The sequence below is a fragment of the Penaeus monodon genome, chromosome 31, assembly GCF_015228065.2.
Source record: "Penaeus monodon isolate SGIC_2016 chromosome 31, NSTDA_Pmon_1, whole genome shotgun sequence".
NCBI classification, from domain to species: Eukaryota; Metazoa; Arthropoda; class Malacostraca; order Decapoda; family Penaeidae; genus Penaeus; species Penaeus monodon.
The window spans coordinates 15,235,660-15,236,003 of record NC_051416.1 but is presented as its reverse complement, the minus strand read 5'-3'; the positions used below and the strand labels follow the sequence as shown (position 1 = coordinate 15,236,003).

General features: G+C 50.6%; 1 protein-coding gene across 1 annotated transcript in view; it reads left to right on the top strand.

The window, feature by feature from the left end:
- The window catches only part of LOC119593048 (discoidin domain-containing receptor 2-like), a 26,281-nt gene that overhangs the window by 3,646 nt on the left and 22,291 nt on the right, over nucleotides 1-344 (top strand). Inside the window, exon 2 of the mRNA XM_037941949.1 lies at nucleotides 88-190. Coding sequence (XP_037797877.1) covers nucleotides 88-190 — 103 coding nt within the window. The remainder of the gene's footprint in view (nucleotides 1-87; nucleotides 191-344) is intronic.

The window sequence follows — 344 nt, the reverse complement described above, 5'->3', positions numbered from 1 at the left end:
CAAATCAAAGAAATGCTATATAATGATAATGACTAAAAACATCAACAAACAAACATACTAATGAAGCTTCCCCTCACCCGCCCGCAGACCAGTGCGACGCCGCCCTCGGAATGGAATCTGGCGCCATCCCCGACGAACACATCTCGGCGTCCTCCTACTTCGACGCCGCCGTCAACGCCATCTATGGGAGGTAAGGGAATTCTCCTCATGGGTTTAGGGGCCAACGCCATCTATGAGAGGCAAGGGAATTCTCCTCATGGGCTTAAGGGCCAACGCCATCTATGAGAGGCAAGGGCATTCTCCTCGAGGATTTGAGGGTCGTTGAAATGAGATGTTATTAGATG